The sequence below is a fragment of the Tenebrio molitor genome, chromosome 3 (assembly GCF_963966145.1).
Source record: "Tenebrio molitor chromosome 3, icTenMoli1.1, whole genome shotgun sequence".
In the NCBI taxonomy this organism is placed as follows: domain Eukaryota; kingdom Metazoa; phylum Arthropoda; class Insecta; order Coleoptera; family Tenebrionidae; genus Tenebrio; species Tenebrio molitor.
The window spans coordinates 18,255,960-18,275,973 of NC_091048.1; the positions used below are offsets into that span (position 1 = coordinate 18,255,960).

At 36.2% G+C, this 20,014-nt stretch overlaps 1 protein-coding gene across 1 annotated transcript in view; it reads right to left on the reverse strand.

Annotated features, from left to right (window-relative positions):
* Positions 1 to 20,014, reverse strand: part of LOC138125669 (5-hydroxytryptamine receptor-like) — a 256,405-nt gene that overhangs the window by 61,593 nt on the left and 174,798 nt on the right. The window contains exons 3-4 of the mRNA XM_069041104.1: positions 1,078 to 1,219; positions 804 to 1,019 (exon numbers count right to left, since the gene is read on the reverse strand). Of these exons, the coding sequence (XP_068897205.1) occupies positions 804 to 1,019; positions 1,078 to 1,183 (322 nt within the window). The 5' untranslated portion in view covers positions 1,184 to 1,219. The remainder of the gene's footprint in view (positions 1 to 803; positions 1,020 to 1,077; positions 1,220 to 20,014) is intronic.

The window sequence follows — 20,014 nt, forward strand, 5'->3', positions numbered from 1 at the left end:
AAAAATAAAATAAATGAACTAATGTGAAAGTGAGAGTTAAAAACCGAGCACTCGAGTGAATTACATCTGAGTTAACTTAATTATTCAAAAATAAATATATGGAGTAGAAAGCATGAGAGAAATGAAGTTTCTTAAACATACGTTTAACTTTTCTTCAAATAAGGATGTGTTTTTACCAAACTTACAACAAAAAATGCAATTCATTATTCCAACTTTAAAAAGAAAAAATTAATGTTAAATAGAATTGCTTTCACAAAAACATCGTTTTTGCTAAACGTTGGTGCAGCTTTTCTAAATTGACATTTGCGCCTTTGTGGATGGTTTCCTATATTAAAAAAAAATGCAGCAAAGACTCCATACGACACGTCTCCTCTATCTGACCAAATAAATCTAGTTTCACTACATTTTCAACAACATTGAATATAGGAGGATTAGACCGTCGAGCTGTTTTCCCTGATGGTCCATCGAACAGGTTTCTTTGAACTCACACTTCATTTCCACTGCAATTTATTTTCGCCGATAATTTAGCAGATTTTTTTAATTAAAAGGGTACTTTGAGCACCCCGTTAATTCCATCAATTGAATAAACGAGCTTCGAAAATCTTTTACCAAATCGTTTGGACCGCCGCTTGATACTGTAAATTAAAAAAATAAACTGAACTGCCGTAGTCCGCAATTCTATCAGAAGAAAGCACGCTGTTAGGACCTGTTCGGCTGTTTATTTCTGCTGAATGCATCAATGGCCGGTCCATAATGGCGCTAATCGCTCGCCATCATCATTAAAACAATAAAAGAACTCCTACCTATCACCGTGACCAGTATCATGAGACCCAGGACAACTGACAGGACCCCCATAAGGATGAGGTCGGCCAAGGGTTCGCCTCTGCTGCCGTCGGTGAGCGTGTCGTTGGTAGCGTTATGGGCCAAGGTGTCGTTCTCCAGCTCGCACGATGTTTCCGTACAGTTGTACAGGTTTTCCATTGAAGTGGTGTTGGTAGCACGAGAGAAGCGATAGAAAGCTGGGAAAATTGATTTTTCAACGATAATAACCTTCGTGTGTTTTTATTATTGATTTACCTTGGAGAGAGGCGGCGGAAGTGGCCGCTGGCAGGATGATAACGAAGATGGTGGCTCTTGCTGAGCCGCCCCAGCTGCAGCTCGGGGGTTTAGTTCGTGACCCCATCGTGCAGCTCAGATGCGGTTCTCGTTAAGGGCACGTCTGTAACAAATCAAAAGCTGCTGTACTTATACTCCAACAATGTATAGATTTACCGCTGTTTATATGGCGAATTTAGCAGCATCCGCTATTGGCTCAGCTTTTCCAATCAGATAACGCTAATTATTTTACCTTTCCAATGCATAAAATTATCATCCATTCCAACAAATTTGTTGGATTACTGCACAGACCATAAACCATTAAATCTAATTATAATTCTAATAAACAATTCTACTCGATGCAGCAACCAGCTTTAGGAAAGATATAATATCTGAAGCCTGGACCATTACTTTTCATAATTGAAATAAAAAGTAATTTTCTTAAAGAAGATATTTTCGTTCGAACCCTGAATAATTTTCTGCGAAATTAAACTTTGCCTTATCAACGTTTTCAGATTAATCTTCTATATTATTATAACTTCTTTGTCCCCTTACATTTACATAACTTATTATCACTGAATCAAATAAAATTGTAATGTGATACAATTGTCAAGAATATTTCACATTAGAGGTGTTTATTCTTTACACTAAAAAGTAATTTATATTTTCTACTCCTATTGTATAATATTGTAATTATTAAAGTGTTTTTTATTAGATAACAGGTATCATTACCCACGGCTCCTCGAATAATAATTCAAAACTCACAGCAATTATCGTAATACCTAGTTTATGAAGTCCAATCGCAAATTTATTGCAATGGCATCAAATATGCAAAGTAATAATTATTGTAAAACGTCAGTTTCAGTTTGTCTAATAATGAAACTTATTTATCAATTCCTCTTCATAGTCTTAGAAGAAGTATAGTATTCTACTCGCGGATAATGGCTATGACTCGCTCGGATGAATCTCATGAGTCATAGACATCAATGCTCGCTCATTGAATAATGGACTATTAATGGTATCTAATATCCAATGAAAATGAAGAAATCTCTACATTGCCTGAAATGTTTCATTTTCTATATTAGATTTTTTTCATTAGTTTAATATTTATTTTTAACGACTGGTTTATCCAGATGTTTAACTACAGCATTTTGTTTGAAATCACAAGTATTAAAATAATGTAAACAATACAGCTGAGCAAATAATTTTCTAATTGTTTTCTTCGTTTATTATATTCTTGATGAAAATGGGCTTTTGCCGTTTAAAACGTGGCGGTTATCATTAAGATAGTTTAATTTACAATAGACACTTGATTCACTCTTATTTCATCTGAACGAAGGGAATCCCGCTGTAGAAATGTCGTATTTTTAAATGCAAAGTCTGAAAAATTCAATTTTCCGACAAAGTTGTGCAGCATTTGACATTTTGAAGTTAAACTCTTCATTTAAAAGGAAAAATTGTAAGTTCAGTGTAAGTTTCAAAGGAAACTTAAAAGTGCATGTCTGCTTACTATATTACGAGCGAGTCTGACTCTGAATAAAAATTACGAGGGGTTGGTTCCTTGCATTCGTAATTTATTCTGTTTTTAAGATTCATAATCTCAAATTAATCGCTCGAGAAATTGCAGAGCAACGAAAAGAACGAAATAATTCTGCTTTGAAATTAATCGTTCATTAAAGCCGTCAGATAACTATGTCTAAGATAATCTTAAACAGGAAATTACAAGCCGAATAATTCGGCTGGCAAAGTACTTCAAAGTCATTTTCGCACAAAATAAAACGTGTTATTACTTTCTAAAAGAGTTGGAAACGTTGCGTTTCGCTGTAAATATTTTAGATCGTCCAACTTTTAAAATCCTTAAAATTCTTTAATGCTTACGAAATTACTCCGAGGCACGGACGGAGCTTTTAATTATTTTTTAATTAGGCGTGAGACTTTGATATTGAAAAGTGTTTACAATGGATTTGCATCGTAATTAATATTCACAGAAATGCGGCCACTTCCGTCTACAATTATTTCCTTTCCTGTTCTAAAAACTTACGACGGAAATTAATACGGAGATGTTGCGAAGCTTAAACGGTTAATTGTATTCAGGTTAGACCAGCACTAGTACATAACTACGTTCACTGTTGCTTGTTGAATTGAGCAAAGCAAGTTAGAGCTTAACACAATTATGAATAGACTATGTGCTATCACCTTGCATACGATTATGAAACTCGATTAGAACCGCATTTCAGCACAAATACAAAGTTTAACGCTTTTATTATTAAACTGTGTAAAAAAATTACACTCGTTGAGTTCGTTCATTGAATAACATAATGGCAAATGTCGATAACTTTTTTGTGCGGTTTCCCACACACTCGAGTTGCAAACCTCGTAAATGTACTCAAATTTCCTTCGGTTCACTTAAATGACATTTAGGAAAGGCGCAAATGAAATATATCTTGTTATATGTTTCTCACTGTTTCCATCATCGTTGTTCGAGCGATGTAGGTCTTTTTGTACGGTATAACGATCAGATTTCAAAAGCGACACTGACATTCCCTAACTTTTAATACATTCGGTTTCTGAGATTAAATTTCATAAAACAAATCTCCGTGTTACTTCCCTCATATGTAGACGCCGAAAACCAGGTACGCAGTTATTTATCTGTATTTTAAAAAAAGCCAGCGAGAATTGGTGGATTACGTTTCTAAGGTGGAGTACAGTTTGTATGAACTTATGTCAATGAAATTCAAGAGTGTTGGTTCCAGTTGGATGAAAGGAACAAGATAAAATATGGTTTCAATAAAAATGAGCTTGTGGAAAGAGGCAAGTGAAACCCGTAGCTACATATCTCTTAGCTTCAAGGTCAGGGGAATTCGATTTTGTTGTATGTATTTCGAAAATAATTCGACGTAGAGGAAATTGTAGATACGGACAAGTGTTCACACCAAATGTCGAAAGAACTAATAGACATAAAAAACAAATTGGAGCTTTGTCAATTGCTGACAGAATAAAGACGATCACCGTAAAAGTTTAAATGAGTGCCAGTGGAAACTTCATGACATCTCACCAGACCAGGTTCAACTACAGTGGTACTCAGTGGTTGGATATATTTTTTTAATAGTTCAGAAAGTTTGATCGTGTTGGAACACAACCTTTTCTAATGAAGTACTTGAAATAGAATGAAATAATATAACGTAAATCGTTTTCAAAGAATCGTGGAAAATGGCCGTACTAACAGTGGTCTGTATAAACTCAAATTAGAAGAGATAATTAAAGAGAAAGAAGAAAAAATTCAAGAAAAAATTACCGAGGAAAAGGGATGGAGAGTTTTTGGAAAATGAATCAAGAAAAGAAGTACTGTTTCTAATGATTATTGAAATCATATAACACTGCGTCGCACGGGTTGGGTCTGTGAGACCCAGACCATGTAAAAATTCGCTATATTTTCGTTATGTTTTAAGTAATTTAATTGGACTCTTCAGTACCTTCTCAACTTTTGGTGTATTTTAGATTGTAGGAATTAATTAAAATAATTCCTCAGCCGTTTTTGGTCTGGAGGGCATTTGGGTCTGTGAAACCCAACCCGTGTCATCGCGTAACTTTTTTATTCTTATATTCTGAAAAAAAAAAAAAACAAATAACAAACAAAACAACAAATAACAAATAATAAACACAAGACGAGAGCCTCAAGTAAGAAATATAAATAGGGAATGATCTACACCTCAAACGAAGCATTCGAGAATCAACAATGTGCTTGACAGGGCTTCCGGAGGAACAGCGCCCGGAACCACCTGAAAATAGTCTAGGACGCTGTAAGCAATGCAAAGATTGTAAAGCAAAATATTTTTGTAAATTTTGAAGGGCTGCGTTATGATTAGAACATACCTTATTTTTAAATTAAAATTTGTAATAATTAAATGGATATGTGAAAAACAAACACACTAACGGAGAACATAACAGCAACAGAACTTAAAAACCATGATCTAATTTGCAAAAAAAAATTAATCAATTTTGGGTCTCTCAGACCCAACCCGACTAGCAATGCACCCGTGTAACGCAAGGATAAATCATGTGCTGAAATAGAAATAGATGAAGCAGAACTTATACGTATACGAGTACATTGATAATTTACATGCAATCAATGCTCATCTACTTATTACCATTGGCTTCTAACCAAAACTTCAATTTGATATATGTACACTACGAGTATATGGCCAAAATTTACAATACAAAATGAATGGACATATATACCATTCATGATGTTTTGGCATAAGGGGAGGCTATGATTTCATTTTTTAACGTTGGATACATGTTTGATTTCTGTCATCTCTACTATCACTAAAGTGCCTGACATGCGGACCTATCAAAATGAAAGTAACATGTTGCCGCATTTACCGTAATCATAATTAAGCGACTTTAAAACGTATTGATGGTGTTTGTATTAGACTGCAGAACATATTTTCAGTAAGTTACAATGAAGTCAAGTTTTTTTTTGTGTATAAATTAAATCGTAGGTGAGTACAAGATAAATATGTAGCACGGATAGTGAAGGAAGAAACAACGACCCAATTGAAATGGCACAGGGGTTTTGTAAGACCTATTACAACTTCGCGATAGAGTTGTGAATTTAGGGCTTGAGTCTATTTTGAAATGTACTCCTGAAATTTGCCAACATTTTTGTAGATATTGTAAAGAACTTATTTCGGAAGATTGGGCAAAATTAGTGTGAAATCTTTCATTTGAAAACGTTCTTCCTGTAATAATTTCATTAGGAGAATCTGACTCGGAATTTAATTGGGATTTTGATGCAGGTAATGATGATTCAGAATTTTCTAATGAAATTATGGAAGTTGAATAGTTTTGTTCTTTTTTGTCATAGACGATGGGTGTGTAAATATTTTGCAGAAAGATTGGAATAAAGTAAGGCTTAATAAGTAGGTAAAAGATTTTATACAATCTAGTTCTAGGAATGTTTTGGTTAAAATGATAAATTCATTGAGAAGTTACTAACTGGTTGGTTAAGACACTGTATGGGTGGGTTATCTAAGTGGTGCATAAATTAACAGGAGCCATTTCATCTTTCGGTCCCGGTCCCTACTATTCTGTAGTCTGTTCAAGTCAGTTTCCTGTTTTGTTAAATTGGATTAAAAATGTGTGAGTATTTTATATTGCAAAGTATTAAAACTGACAACAATGCACTAGACAATGACGCAGTTTATAACCTCAAACTTAGAAAAAAATAACCTAATTCAACGGACAGCTTTACTGCCAACTTAAATGCACTTTTTCCATAGCCTCCCCTTATGCCAAAACATCGTGAATGGCATATACCTACTTATTTTAATTATACAGGGTTATTCACGTAAGATGACGATTGACGAGCCTGACCAGGTAAAAATGCAACCCACACTACATTTTACAAAGGATACATTGTGTTTTGGTTTTTAAAAATTCTATTAGTATTCTATTAGTTTGAAAAGTATATCTGTCATTGCATTTTTCCTTCATATTTAGTATTTGAAAATGTTTTAGAACGATGACAGAACCGACATGATCCTACTTACCCATTACTTTATTATTGTTGTTATTAAATCATACTTTGTTGAGAGAGGTATTTTTCTGTCAAAACTTGACATTCATTAGGCTGACGTTAAAAGCTATCTATGTTTTATGTGCAATATGATAATGTATGTAGGGATCGAGATAGCTTTATAAATCGTATTTTGGGTTGCATTTTTACCTGATCAGGCTCGTCATCTTACGTGAATAATTTTGTACTTTGTTAAAATACGTAGGTACAGCAGAAAAGATGAGTGATGACGAGGGTCTGTCTATAGGATACACGGTTTTACTCGCAAGGTGTTGGATGTTCTCATGGGCTATGAGTCATATTTGCGCAAACGATGAATATCGGTCTCAACTAGGCGCTACAAACCGATAGGAAAACATCGTCATTCGTTACGTTAGTTTCGTCTCTCTCTCTCTCTCATTTATTTGTAATGTTTGTATGTATTTGAATTTGAAAGTAGTTTACCGCTCCGCCTTCGCGCAGAATTTTCAAGGTCACAGCCCACGAGAGAATCCAACACCTCTACCAATTTTAACGGCTTTGGCAGAGTTTCAGGGGCATGCACTTATGTCGATTTGGTTGCATAATTTTTTCTTTTTTTCTCTAGCATGATTGCAAGATTATATTTGTGACAACTTATTTTTGTGAAGTATTTCGTTAATTATTTTATGATTTTATGAGAATTATGTTTATTTGGGAATAAACGTCTCGTTTGTTATCGTTGTCTATAATTTTATTAAAAGAAGTCATCTGTACAGTATTGTCGAAACTGCTAGACCAATAGATATTAGAAAATTTTACTATAAACAAAAATATCTCATCAAATTAAATTTTTAAAATGAGCTCCACCAACTTCCTAACAGAAAAGTGATAACTAAACAATATTCCAATTCGTTGATAATCTATCGTCGAATTTGCCAAATTTCATGTGTGTTTCTGACCCTCAAGCTGTTGATGTTATCGAAATGTATTGAAATCCTTTTTTTTTTAATCGACCGACTGTAAAATGATTTCAATATTGGATAAAACATAAAAACATGTTTCAAAAAATAAAACATTTGAACCCCATTGCCATTTAACATTATTGAGTTGTTCCTTTTGCACCGTCATTGCGTGGAACAGAAAAATATAATTTAAGCCAAACGACGACCAATTCACGTATTCGAGGATTTCTGTCAAAAATCAAAGACATACATTTAGGGAATTTTATTCCTCACTTTACCTACTCGCATTGTATCGGGTGTTTTTTTTTTTAATTCACCTCATAATAGGTGTTGAAGAGTCGATTGTGAACCTACTATACACGTTACGGATCACGGATCTTACGTTTTACACGAGTGGTACGTTTACAATCGACTCTTCAACGCCTACTACGAGGTGGAATTTAAAAAAAAACACCTGATATACGAGTATGTTACGCCTAAAGATCGAAACCTCTCATCAGTAAACGAAAAAACAGCCACAACGCGTTGCGGACGGTGCTGAACGACCAGATACCGAAATCTGATCATTTTTCGCTTAGTGGTCGTTCTTTTTGACCACGACACGTTGTAGTTAATACTTAAATGGCCACGATGCGTTCTGGATTATTTACAACGCTCATAAATCATTTGTGCTTCTGAAATTTAATTACAAGGTTGACAAAAGTAATAACTGAAAATATTTTACTTTAAATAAGTTTATTTCCACACGAAACTATAAAAAATGGAATATTAACCCAATGAACCACAGGTAGTTAAGAGGTAAAATTGAAAATTGGTATTCATTTGTTCTTACAGACACTACTATTGTGGCATTTAGAATTCTACAACACCTCATTGACCCTACAGTTGCACTTTTTTTGTATTACAGTAACGTTTACAATGGCACCTGACAAATCCTTGTTTTGACCCAGACGAACGTGCTGAAGCTTTTCTCAAATTTAATGAAGAGCCCTCCTCTGTCGATATCCGGAACTTGGGCTACGGCACGGGACAAAGCTAACATTTTTTCAGCTTGCTTCTTCAATCCGACTTTAGCATCATGTCTGCTGCAAAGCCTGCATACAACGTAACCTTCATTTGGAATACCACACTTCATGTGTACTTTTAAACCGCATTTTTTACATGGTTGAATGATTCCAAAATCTTCGCATATGTCTCCCTTTCCAGGGAAGAAACTGCCAGACCGATTCTTTGCGTGCTACCAAACACTGCCTCGTAAGGACTTTTTTTAAATTCCTTCATGCAAGGCACAATTCTTTTGCTCTGAATTAACCGTAAACCCTCTCATCATTGTTTGGTTTTATTGACAAGCATCCATGCCACCAACATACTCGTATCTCTTTCTCACGTCCTGATTGGATGATCGTTTTACCGATCCTTGGCACTGTAAATGGCAAGGCTTACCGTGTACAACTTTGAGACCTGGCCACAGATCCTTCAAAGCTTCTATTATTTTCTTGAAAAACTCTCTTTCGTTGTCGCTTTGCAGTATAAATGGAGCACCGAAAATGCAAAAAATGTCCATTACATTATATGCGACTTCTTCAGCTATTTTATTTTTAAGTGGTTTTAGAATTGTAAATTTGGCAAGATGATGCTGATAGTTCAATATGAAGCGATAGTCTAGGTCTGGCTCGGTCTGCATATCGATCAAGTATATTTGACATCGGGAATTCATGTGGTTTGATAGCATTGGTGCAACAACTAACCCCTTCTTCTTGATTTTCTTCTTTCCTTGACATTGCTCGCAGAGACAAATACATCTGTATAACTACTCTAGTGACGTTGCAGTATTTTTTGTTAATTTCAGCCTCTATACTTAACTTAAAAAAAATCATTAGGTATATTTTATAATAAGTGTTAAGGTAGGTACCTCTTGTTCGTTTATGTCCAGTTGCTATGTGAGCAGATTCAATAATGTCAAAAAAATCATCGGCTTCACAGAAATATCGAAAATTTTCATCTTGTGTTTAATTTTTCATATGCCCCAATTGTTATGATATCGTACCTCTTCAGCCTTCTATATTGTTTGGATGACAATGACATTATGCTCTGTCTCAAACGTTTTGCTTCTTTCCCCTCATTAACGATAGGTATCTTCATACCGTTCATTCGAAAATAATCACTTCGATCGTTGCTATTATCAACAATATTTTACATTTTTTCGTTAAACGCCTCCCTCATATTGTTTTCTGCTAATATTTACACATTTCAAAATTTTACTTGACTTCACTCATCAACAAATAGAACTTTACTCAAAAGCAGTAGTCAACACACTGACTAGTCTGAACAAGAAAGATCGGTTTATGAGCATTGTGAATAATCCAGAACGCCTTGTGGCCGTATCAGCATTAACTACAAGGTGTCGTGGTCAAAAAGAACGACCACAACGCGAAAAATGATCAGATTTCGGTATTTGATCGTTCAGCAGCGTTGTGGCTGTTTTTTTTTGCTCACTGAGCGGTACATTTCATCTGCTTTTCTTTTGGTGTTTCCACCTTGCCTCATGCTTATACATACAGGGTGATTCATATAGTTTCATAAATATTTTAACCAGTGGCAGATTCCGGTCTCAAAAGGCTCTTGACAATAAAATTTTGAGTCGTACATCAAAAATTGGCAAAAATTACCATATCGGTTTTTTCACTATTAATAAATGCCATTCTTCGCTAAATTATTCCACTTTACGTCCAATGTGTAACACATGTCATGAATGTCATAATAGAAGCAAACAATTCTTGCTATAGAGAAAATATTGATATTATAAAGTTCGCTTTAGTTTCATTTTGACAACAATGACTGACAGTTTGTTTCAATGTGAAATATTTTCATTTATCTGCAATTCTTAAAAGGTGGTAGTACACTCTTCAACATGTTTTATCTTCAACAATTTTAACCTTAGACATTTTTGTAAGAGTGTCTAGGGGTTGGAATCTACCACCGGTTAAAGTTTTTATGATACTATATGAATCACCCTGTATATTATACCGTTTTTGAAATCACAAAACTAAACTTTTTTTTTCAAATTTTGATTTTGCCGTAACAGGTTTACTCCACTTGAAGCAGTCTATTCTATTACGTATACGTCGCATTGGCGTAATTCTTGTTTTCCCAAAAATTAAATTTGTTTAATTTTTCTGTATCTTACAGGAACTACTCCTCAGTTGCCTTTCAATCCACTTTGGTGACTCGATTCTAATATTTTAAACCTTCTTGTGTTAAATTTCTGGAAAATGGCGACCCGGAAATTTTCGTTGAGATGCTCCGATCTGATGTTCTGCCAAAGCAAATTACTTTTTTTTATTTTTTGGTTTCCAACTCCTGTCGTCCTAATTTTTTAGTAAGTTTTCGATAAAGTTCTCTTCTTCACAACGTTTTGTCTATTATATCTAATAAATAGTGCTTCTATAGGGCTTTCATAAATGATTCATGCATCAGGTGGCATCAGTGGGGACACAGCCTTCTTGTGACACAAATCATTTATGAAAGCCCTGTATTAGAGGTTTACCATTTAATATGATTCGTATAAATATAATCCATATAAACATGACCCTCAAAATGGACGTATTTCATCATCTTCATAGCTCTGGTTAATTACATAAAAACATAAAATGTCTCTCATTACCAATGATTTCTGCAAAATTTCAAGACACGATCCGCCATACGTTTCCCAATCTAAATGTCTTAATTGTAATTTAAACCGACTGGTGTCTAATTAAAACGGCTATAAAATGTATACCAACAAAATGCGGCAAATTTCTCGCATTTACACTTCTGTGTTTTAATAATTCAGACCAATTTATTGTTGCGGTTTGTTGAAGTCACTTATAACTTGTCGAGTAGCAACGAGCGCCGTGCAATAAATTTTTCGTTTTTGTTGGTGCATTCATTTGCCACCTAAGCACAAACTTTCTCTGCGTCGAAATAATGGGCCATCTTATTGTAGAAGTGGATTCAATTGGAATGTAATAAATCCAATATCTTTTTTCGTACGGCTGTTAATTGTACAATCGGTCACAAACAAAATTCCGTAATAAAATTTCCCCTTTGTGGTGTTCAATTGATAAAAGCTCCGAATTCCGATGAACTGTTTATTAGGTTTCTTTCAGACAGAATGAGGAAAAAAGCTCTGGAGGTTTGTTAAAATGGGGACTAGTTCTGCAGTTTACAATAGACAGCGATTCTTAACGACACAATGAACAATTTGGGAAGTGCCCAATTCCGTTTTCATAATTACGACCATCTGAAAGGAGACCGAATTTCAGTGCAAAGCAATTGAATTTCTATTAGTCTCCTGAATAGAATATTTACTTTTATTATTAAAAAAATATTCCTCACAGCGAGAAACATTCTTCACGTTTTTTCTTTCAACCTCTAGGAAAATTCAAGCATTATGTGACGGTATTACTGATTCAATTAAAATCAGCTAAACCAATCACAAACATGCAACGCCTAACAACATAACCTCTTTTTTGGAATTTTGTTGATCCATGCTTTTGTTGTGAAACACTGTTTTCGTGAGTTCCGTGTTGCACTAATTTTGTAGAATTTATTGTTTCATTGATTTTAACAGTCATGGAAAATACTGATACAGATAGATAATGATATGTATGATAAAATCATATTCAACAAAGTGCATTTAATGACTCGTCCAGTTGGGGTCCTCGCCTTCGGCTCGGACGCCCAACTTCCGTACTCGTGATTAAATGCACTACTTTGCTCACTTGTATTGAAAACAGCTATTAAGTACAGTAAAAAATTTGTCTGGCAACTTAGATTAATTAGCGACATGTTCATAAATACTTTAAAACATTTTAGAACCCCTCATTTTAATTTTGCACGTGGGAGTTAAGTTAAATAAGACGATGGAATTATCTTTTCTTCCGTAATTTTTCCTAACGACGTACAAGAAACAGGGACCATATCATTACCATTATTCATATAATCGCATATAAAAAAATTCTCGTTTATTTTTACTGCGCCTATTTTTCATCTGACGTATTTCAGGGCAAATACACAATGAATTCTGGAACTCGACATAATTTGTCATTTTAATTTGACTCAAATATAGACTTTAGTAGTAGAAGGCTCTCCTCTCTCCCGCAACATTAATTCTCGTTTCTCAAAACGACGTCATAACTCAATACGAGAATGATCCAACTTTCTCGTTTCTGCTTTCTGAAATATTCTTTCCTTAATGAGCAAGTAATTAGCATTTTTCCGTTCGGTGTGTAGCAAACGTTTACAATTTCGTGCGTGCTTTAATTTGTACATTCGAAAAATATAATTTTAGTGCCCCTTTGTATACAAAATTTAAACATTGCAAACAATTTTGATAGGTGGAGAAAATTTGTTTTTCTGTCAGGTCTGTGTGTACAAGGAAATAAGTTACTGTCGCAGGTGTACTCACCCCTTAGGCAATTAGTTAATGTCTGGCAAATTATGATGGGAAAGGGTAAGCAGTCAGGCATCAGACAGCGCAAATAGTTACTTACATTAATACGCACCCCTTTGTTGACTTCGTTTTACGATTTATTGGAAACGTCTTTTAATATCGTCCTGTATAAACTTCACTTTTTTGGGAATTTTATTTCATTTGCTGACACTTCCGGTCCGATATTAAAACTTTTTAACCGCCCCCAAAAAGACATGTGTCTCATCTTTGAACAGTTACGAAATTGAAGAAATAGCTTTTTTTTGTTCGACACTGTCAGAATTTGAGAATTTTCTCCTGTGTGAACGGATTTTGATGAATTTGACAACTTGTCAAAACGAAACGTCAAGCTAATTTTAAAGATTTTCAGCCATTTGGAGCCTTTAAGGGGCTCGTCGAACAAAAAAACGTTGTATTCAACTCGTTCTTGTGTAATTTGCGCTTTTTTGGCACTCGTGGACCTTTAAAACTCTCGTTTCACTCGAGTTTTAAACTGGTCCACTCATGCCAAAAAAATCCCAAATTACACACGAACTCGTTAAATAAATAACTATTATTTCCACATACTTTTCTCCGGATCTATATGGAATTTTTACTGTTTAATTTATGGTCCGTATAATACATGACATAAAAAGGTGTTGAGAAAGGCAATTAAAGTAGGTTTATATTGTGTTTTGTTTTAGTCTCTAAGGTTTCTATGTACAACAAAAATAACAATTAATTAAAATAAAACCTTTTCAAGAGTTCACACTCACAACAGGTTATGGGCCCAGTGAGCGCAGTTCGCGACGAGTAATAAGAGTCATAAGTAAATTAACGAACTTAAAAATACGCGTAATTTGTTCTAACAACGTTCGATGGCCGACGACAAGAATAAGGTCCCTCTCTTCGACGGATCGAATTTTTCGAATTGGAAATTCCGCATGGAGACTCTGCTTGATGAACTCGACCTCCTGGACATCCTGGAAACACCGATGAATGCATCAGTGGAAGCCGTTGATGCCTCAGATATCACGGCACAAGATAAAGTAAAAAAGAAGGAGCAACTAAAGAAAAGGGATAAGAAGTGCAAGTCCCAGATTGTCCAACGAGTGGCCGACAGTCACTTGGAATATGTAAAGGACAAGGAAACTGCATTTGAAATTTGGACGGAACTGACAAATACATTTGAACGTCAAGGTTTGGCAGGTCAGTTACTACTACGAAAAGAGCTTCTGTTGATGAAATATAGCCCCGCGAAGGAAACGTTGGAGGCTCATTTTCTCAAATTTGATCGAGTCATGCGTGATCTACGATCGACTGGTGCCAAGATGGAGGAACAAGACATCGTGTGCCATTTGCTCTTAACGATGCCTGGTGAATACGACTCCGTCGTCACGGCCCTGGAGACGCTCAGTTCAGAAAAACTCACCATGAGCTTTGTGAGGACTCGTCTGCGCGACGAGGACAGGAAACGGGAAGGCAAGCAGCGGAAAAGCAAGAATGAAACGCAGCCACCTTTGGCTTTTGCCACACCGGAAGGAACGAAACAGAAATGGAAAAATGAACGAAGATGTCACAATTGTGGAAAATATGGTCATTATCGTTCAGAATGTAGACTAAATAAATCAAGAAGTGAACATCAACAAAAACAATTCAAAAGTAGGAATGCTAACGTAGCTACAAACAGTGCGTCAGATGAAGGCGAAAGTGAATTCTCAAATGAACACAGTTTCTCGGCTTACCTGAGTGGAAATGTGAAAAGCACGGTTTGGTGCCTTGACTCGGGAGCGTCCGAACATCTGGTAAAAAATGGCAACCATGTCAGTAATATACAGAAACTGGATCATCCTGTGTGCATTAAAATTGCCAAATCAGGTGTCACACTCAAAGCGGAAACATTTGGAGAATTTCGAGGCAAATCTGTTGTTGGAAATAAAGTCTACAATATTTATATTTCAAAAGTCCTTATCGTTCCAGGATTAGAAATCAATCTGTTATCAGTGCGGAAACTTGAGATGCAAGGACTTGCTGTTGTCTTTAAGCAAGGTTGCGGACGGATTCTCAAGGGAGACAAAATTATTGGTGTCGCACAATGCAAGAACAAACTGTACGAGCTCAAACTTCAGGAAAATGTTGAGGTGGCAAATCTCAGCAAGACTGACGGAAGTGGGAAACTTTGGCACCACAGGCTCGGGCATATAGGAAACAGCAAACTGCAAAAACTGTCACAGATTGTGGACGGGGTGACGATCTCTGCGAAGAATGCTGAAACTTCACCGTGTGACGTATGTGTAGGTGGAAAGCAAACGAAACTCCAGCACAAGGAAAAACGACCACGAACAAATAGACCACTGGAACTTGTACACAGTGATCTACTTGGACCTGTCACTCCAGAATCTCACGACAAAAAGAAATACATCTTAACCTTCATTGATGACTTTACACATTTCACTGTCGCCTATCCCATAAGTTCAAAAACTGAAATCCCTCGTTTTTTTAGAAAATATGAAGCCATGGCCACAGCTCATTTCAACCTTAAAATATCACGCTTCAGGTCTGATAATGGTCGTGAGTACATGACGAACGCACTCATGGAGCACTTCGAAAAACAGGGTATCCAGATGGAATGCACGGTTCCTTACACACCGGAACAAAATGGGGTCGCAGAGAGGCTGAACAGGACTATAGTGGAGAAGGCGAGATGTATGCTGCTGTCCAGCAACTTGCCAAAATCGTTTTGGACGGAAGCAGTCACCACAGCGGCTTTTCTGATAAATCGCTCTCCAACTGTAGCACTCGAGAACTGCACTCCGGCGGAAAAATGGTTTGGCTTTAAACCTAACCTTAAAAAGGTACGAATTTTCGGCTGCTTGGTATACCAACATATTCCAAAACAGTTAAACCCGAGGAAATTTGACACTCGAACACGGAAATGCATTCTCCTAGGCTACGCACCAAACGGCTACAGGCTCTGGCTGTTGGAAGAACGAAAAGTCGTAGTTGGGCATGACGTCATCTTCGATGAGGCTACGTTTCCATCACCCTATGGTAACGCTAATACGGCGGATCGGGAGGAGGATACGGAAGAAGAAGATGCGGAAGAAGAGGACACCGAAGAAAAGAAACTCGAAAATGAAGAACCCGATGAAGATGAAGAGGAAAATTGGAATGATGCGACGGAGACTCCGGGAGCGAAGACTCAAAAATTCACACCGACGCAGACAAGCTTACCAAGACGCTCTAGTCGAACTAAAAGGAAGCCCGAGTACTTCGACGAGTACACTGTCATAGCCTTGAACGCCGAGGCCTATGTGGACGAGGCACCCCTGGACTATGAGGATATCAAGAACCTAGAAGACAGAAAAAAATGGTACCAAGCTGTGTTGGAGGAATTGCGCGCATTGGATATTAACGAAACGTGGACTTACACGAAATTGCCACCTGGAAAAACGGCTATCAACAACAAGTGGGTGTTTCGACTGAAAAAGGACGCCAACGGAGAACCACAACGGTACAAGGCGAGGTTGGTGATAAAAGGTTGTTCACAAAAAAGGGGGATAGACTACGACGAAGTATACGCTCCTGTGGCAAGGTTGACAACCATAAGAACACTTCTCTCAGTAATCCACGAAAACAACCTACATGCGATGCAAATGGACGTGAAGAACGCCTTTCTTCACGGAAAACTGAAAGAAACAATCTACATGAAAGTTCCTGATGGAATCAACGGAAAAGACGGACTCGTGTGCAAGTTAAATCGCTCACTATATGGTCTTAAACAAGCACCTCGTGTTTGGAATGAACGGTTTGATACATTTATTAAAGGGATTCACTTCAAACAATCCCCACATGACCGTTGCCTGTATATAAAGATACAAAACGGCACAAAAATCTACCTCCTGCTGTATGTAGATGACATAATTTTGGCTGGAGACGACAAAACGACGCTAGACCAGGTTACAGCCGCTCTCAAAAGAGAATTCTCCATGTCCGACCTCGGAGAATTGCGGAACTTTCTTGGAATAAGTATCACCCGGAACGACAACGAGATGGGACTCTCTCAATTCGGATATATTAAGAAATTGCTGACTCGATTTGGCATGCAAGATTGCAAGGGTGCAAAAACTCCGATGGATGCAAAAATTCAACCCGAGCAAGTTGAACCTGCAGATTGCATCGTTGATACAAAACCATATCGCGAATTAATAGGGTGTCTGATGTATCTTATGCTTTGTACGAGGCCCGATTTAAGTGCTGCTTTAAATTTTTACAGTCGCTTTCAAGCAAACGCAACCGACAAGCAGTGGGTTGAGGCGAAGCGTATGCTCCGATACCTGAAGGATACTCAACATTTTGGGCTGATTTACCGCAGGCAGACAGCTCCAGTCCTCGCAGCTTACGCAGACTCAGACTGGGCAGGATCCTTAGACAGAAAATCCACTACGGGATTTTTACTGCAAGTCCATGGAAACGTCGTCTGCTGGTCGACGAAGAAACAGAACACGGTGGCTCTCTCATCCACGGAAGCGGAGTATGTCGCCTTGGCATGCGCTGCTGCTGAGCTTGTATGGCTCAGAAATCTCCTCCGGGACATGCACGTCACCTACGAGGATTCCACCATCATGTTCGAAGACAACCAATCCTGCATACACTTGCTGAGCAAGTACGAGCACCGAAGGATGAAACACCTAGACGTCAAGTACCACTTTGTCCGGGATTTGGCAATGAGCAAAATCATCGATGTCAAGTATATACCATCGAATGAGCAGAGGGCGGATATCTTGACAAAAGGATTACCACGAACTTCTTTCGAAAAATTAAGATTGCTTATTGGAGTAAAAGAAACTCAAACTTAGATACATCCATAAGTTTCTTTTTTGAGAGTAAAATTACTTTTGTTTTCGCCACTCAACATTTTTTGTTGCTATTGTCGAAATGACCTATTGTAATTGTTGTAATATTAACGTAGAGATTATTTGCATTATATAGAGCTTTAATTGTGGGGGAGTGTTGAGAAAGGCAATTAAAGTAGGTTTATATTGTGTTTTGTTTTAGTCTCTAAGGTTTCTATGTACAACAAAAATAACAATTAATTAAAATAAAACCTTTTCAAGAGTTCACACTCACAACAAAAGGACAATCTGCTGTTTAGAACTAGGGGTAGAATTGAGAATGATGCGTAACAAACAGAGAAACGCAATATTGTGTTATTCAAGTTGGATAGGCTGTTTTCGTGTCATCCATCTTTTATCCCTCATTCTCAGATTACTGTCGAGATATCCGCATCGTTGTTAATTAAATCTGTTAGGATTGAGTTTGGGAAAATGTAAAAATAATTAAAAGAATGATTTAGAACAGAAAGAGGAAATCAATAACCACCGCCCGTGGCTGCGGTAAATGCAAAAAACATGTCAATGTCGAGGGTAAGTTAATTTTGGTAATGCCGAGCGTGGCGAATTTAAAAAGAAATAAATACCCCAAGATGATGTTCGCCACTAAACAGTGTAATTCATTTACGTGACATAAAACGTGGTTTATCTTTAAAGACTGAAAGGCAGTTTGTCTTTGGGTTAGAACAAGAACTGCGCATTGTATTGTACAATTAAAATCGAGTTCTAAATTGGATTATTAAGAAACGAGCACAATAGGAAGGCCTTTAGCGTCTAGTGGATTTTAAGTTAAGATAAATTAATCCAATTAAGGATTAGTTTCGTATTATAAAAATAAGAGGGAAGCTTATTAAATTCCAGGAATCTCCAGAAAACTTCGTTGTGGTTTAATTTATCAATATTATGACAGCACTTCAAGGTACGTCTTCGAAACTTTAATTAATAAGGAGTTAAGATTTTCATATTCGCTGAATAATTATTTCTTTAACACTAATAAATGGCGTCTTAAAAGTCTGTTCCAGCAAAAGCAGGCAGTAATGTTATATTGTTGGAGGGTTCAAAAAAAATATTTAAGCAAATCTTTTCAACTATTTGAAATTATAGCGATATAAATTAATCTTTTCCACTCCCATTCGACATTGTTTTGTTAACTTTTTCGTAAATGTCAGTTGTGACAAATAAAATTATTGGAAGCAAAGCCATCGTGGATTCATAATTTCATTGTAAAACAATAGGATACCTATTTAAAATAGCCATGTTAACTTTGTAAATGTATTGTATATATTTTCAGTTCTGTAGGGCTCATTATCACTCGTGAAATACCCTGTATATTTAATAATAATTTTTTATTTAATAAAAACCGCAATTTTTATTTTATAATTATTGTACACTATGGTTTTCGATCATCATAAAGTGTGGAAGTGTGGTAAATCTTTTTTGCAAACAAATAGTAGAATTTTGTTCGGCTTATTGAAAGCTTTTTAAAAATTTGTCAAATTATTAATATGTAGAACCTTTTTTTTATACAAATGTGCGTATGGTAATCGGAAAGACGAATTAGTAAACAAGATTTTATATTATTTCCAGCTATATTATTAAGAAGTGATAAAAGTAGGAAAAAATGTTCTACTATTTGGACACACTAACAAGAGATATTCTTTCTGACTATAATATTTATTCATAACATATTATAAAAGGACAATTTACATCTATGTATGACCTCTTATCATTTCAGTTATTTTCCTATTCAGCAACATTTATCCACAGTCTTTCAAATAAACCATTGTTAATACATGATTTTTTGCATTAATTTGATTTAACATTTTTTACAGAAAAACGCAATAGTATATTTCAAATCAAGGTAAGAAAGTGCATTTTTGCAGACCGCAGGCAAAGATTATAAACCGAGCTGTAGGCGAGGTTTGTAAGTGCCCAAGGTCTGCAAGGGCACTTTCTTAACAAGGTTTGAATACTATTTTTTCCCTACCGGCACAACTTCGTTGAAAAAAGTCAAAAAAAGATGGTTATATTCCTGATTAAAACGAAAATTTTGAGAATTGAATAGTTGTCATCG